This window comes from Echinops telfairi, unplaced genomic scaffold (genome assembly GCF_000313985.2).
Source record: "Echinops telfairi isolate 266 unplaced genomic scaffold, ASM31398v2 ScPeMD7_29;HRSCAF=101, whole genome shotgun sequence".
In the NCBI taxonomy this organism is placed as follows: domain Eukaryota; kingdom Metazoa; phylum Chordata; class Mammalia; order Afrosoricida; family Tenrecidae; genus Echinops; species Echinops telfairi.
In genome coordinates this window covers 8,901,951-8,904,147 of record NW_022103926.1, presented here as the reverse complement: position 1 = coordinate 8,904,147, position 2,197 = coordinate 8,901,951, and the positions used below count along the sequence as shown (strand labels likewise).

The window sequence follows — 2,197 nt, the reverse complement described above, 5'->3', positions numbered from 1 at the left end:
CCACCACCACCACCACACACACCACCACCACCACCACTGGGCACTTGCTGGGTGCCTGCCATATTTGGGGCTCAGGCACCTCTCTAGGAGGCTGGGCCTTGCCTCCCGCACACGGCCCTGCCCCAATTCCCGACCTGTACAGCAGCCTATTTCCCAGGATGCCAAGCCACCATCCACTGCCTGCAGCCCAGGGTTCTAACTGGACTTCCAGTGACTCACCTGACTTAGGAAAGCCTCCTGGCCTAAGACAGCATGTAACTGGTCCCAGGCAGCTCTAGGCCCCACCGTGACAACCCCCTCCCCCGAAACCCCAGATTCTCTACACCACCCCCCACCCCCGTGTATCAGCAAACTGCTCTGGGGTCGGTGTCTGGGAAGACTACCAGGCCTCTCTTCCAAGTGGTCACGGTGGATTTGAACCCCCTGCTTCAGAGACGTGGGAATTCTGAGCTCTGGGAAGGCCCTGTTGAGACGCCACCCAAACACAAAATCAAGCCCACTTACTGCTGACGGTTCTGACCCAGAGACCCCCACTCCCTGGTTTCTGAGACAGCCTCATTCTTCTTGGGAGCAGCAGCTGTGGGGTTCAGGCTGCCGACCGCAGTTAGCGTGCTCCAGCAGGACAGGCAGGGGTACGGGTGTCCCTGGGTGACTCAGGGCGTCCCTGCAGGAGAGAGCGGTCCAAGGTGCCCTACATCGTGCGGCAGTGCGTGGAGGAGATCGAGCGCCGGGGCATGGAGGAGGTGGGCATCTACCGCGTGTCGGGCGTGGCCACGGACATCCAGGCGCTGAAGGCGGCCTTTGACGTCAGTGAGTGTGGGCCCTGCGTGCTGGGGGGCAGGGGAATGACAGCTGGGCCCTCGGGTGCTGGGTGAGCCCCTGCAGGGAGCAAGTCATCTGGGCGTCCCCATCTCCGGGGGTGGGGTGAGGGTCTGGGGGCGGGGCAGGGTGGGGTGAAGGAGACTGGAAAGGGGGCAGCTGCTGGGGAGGGGCTGCTCTGGGCTGAGCCCTCCCCCTGCCCCCCAGACAATAAGGACGTGTTGGTGATGATGAGCGAGATGGATGTCAACGCCATCGCTGGCACGCTCAAGCTCTACTTCCGTGAGCTGCCCGAGCCCCTCTTTACCGACGAGCTGTACCCCAACTTCACCGAGGGCATCGGTGAGCACACCGCCCAGGGCCGTCTCCCCCTGTGCTCCCCTCCCCCCACCCTCCTGCTTCCCCTTGCCCACTCTCCCCCACACACCCCGGGCTGCCCCCCAGCTGCGTCTGCCTGCCGGCCCTACCCCCTGCCTGCCCTTCCCTTGCTCCCAGGCTATCCCTGTCTACAACCCCCCCACCCCCACTGCTGCTGTCTGCAGGGCTACCCTCCCACATGGTAGGGCCCCGGAGGAAAGGCAGGCCTCCTCAGGCCAGGGCTGACTGCAGAACCCTCCCCGGTGCCCCAGCCAGCATTCAGGCTTCCCAGCTATGGGGGGTCTCTGGGACTTGAGGCAGTGGGTGGGGGCCTAATCAGTCCTGTTGGGGGTGGGGTAAGTGTTGACTGCCCTCACTCTGCTCGTCCCGCCATGAGTCTGGGAGGAAGCCCGCTGCCAACAGCCGATTCCTATGTAGGGCTTCCCAAATTGTCCGTCTTATGGGAGCAGGCTGCCTCACCTTTCTTCCTCAGAGCGGCTGGTGGGTTTGAACCCGCCACCTTGGGTTAGCAGCCCAGTGCTGACCCTGCAGGGCCACCACTGCTGGTAATCTGGATGCTTCCCTGCCACCTAGTCTCCATTCCGGCACCAGCAGCCTCCCCTGACAATGCGTAGGGGCTGTCCCTGAGGGGGACCAACAGGGAACCGAACTGGGGTCCCCTGAGTGGGAGGCCAGGATTTCACCACTGATTCCTTGAGGAGGGAGACAGACCACCCAGTTGGCCACCCTGGGCAGGTGTGCAGATGGGGCGGGCCTGCTCCTGCCCTCCCACACTCGAGCAAGCCAGGTGTGTGACCTGCCCCCGTCTCCACAGCCCTCTCTGACCCCGTGGCAAAGGAGAGCTGCATGGTGAACCTGCTGCTGTCGCTCCCAGAGGCCAACCTGCTCACCTTCCTGTGCCTCCTGGGCCACCTCAAAAGGTAGCTTGTGTTCCATTGTACCATGTGTGGATGAAGCACCGATAAACCTGTGGGAAAACCAACAACGGAGTCGGGGTGGC

General features: G+C 63.4%; 1 protein-coding gene across 1 annotated transcript in view; it reads left to right on the top strand.

The window, feature by feature from the left end:
* The window catches only part of BCR (BCR activator of RhoGEF and GTPase), a gene marked incomplete at its 5' end in the record, with an annotated part of 71,884 nt that overhangs the window by 68,683 nt on the left and 1,004 nt on the right, over window positions 1-2,197 (top strand). The window contains 3 exons of the mRNA XM_013008233.3: window positions 671-810; window positions 1,027-1,161; window positions 2,012-2,117. Coding sequence (XP_012863687.3) covers window positions 671-810; window positions 1,027-1,161; window positions 2,012-2,117 — 381 coding nt within the window. The remainder of the gene's footprint in view (window positions 1-670; window positions 811-1,026; window positions 1,162-2,011; window positions 2,118-2,197) is intronic.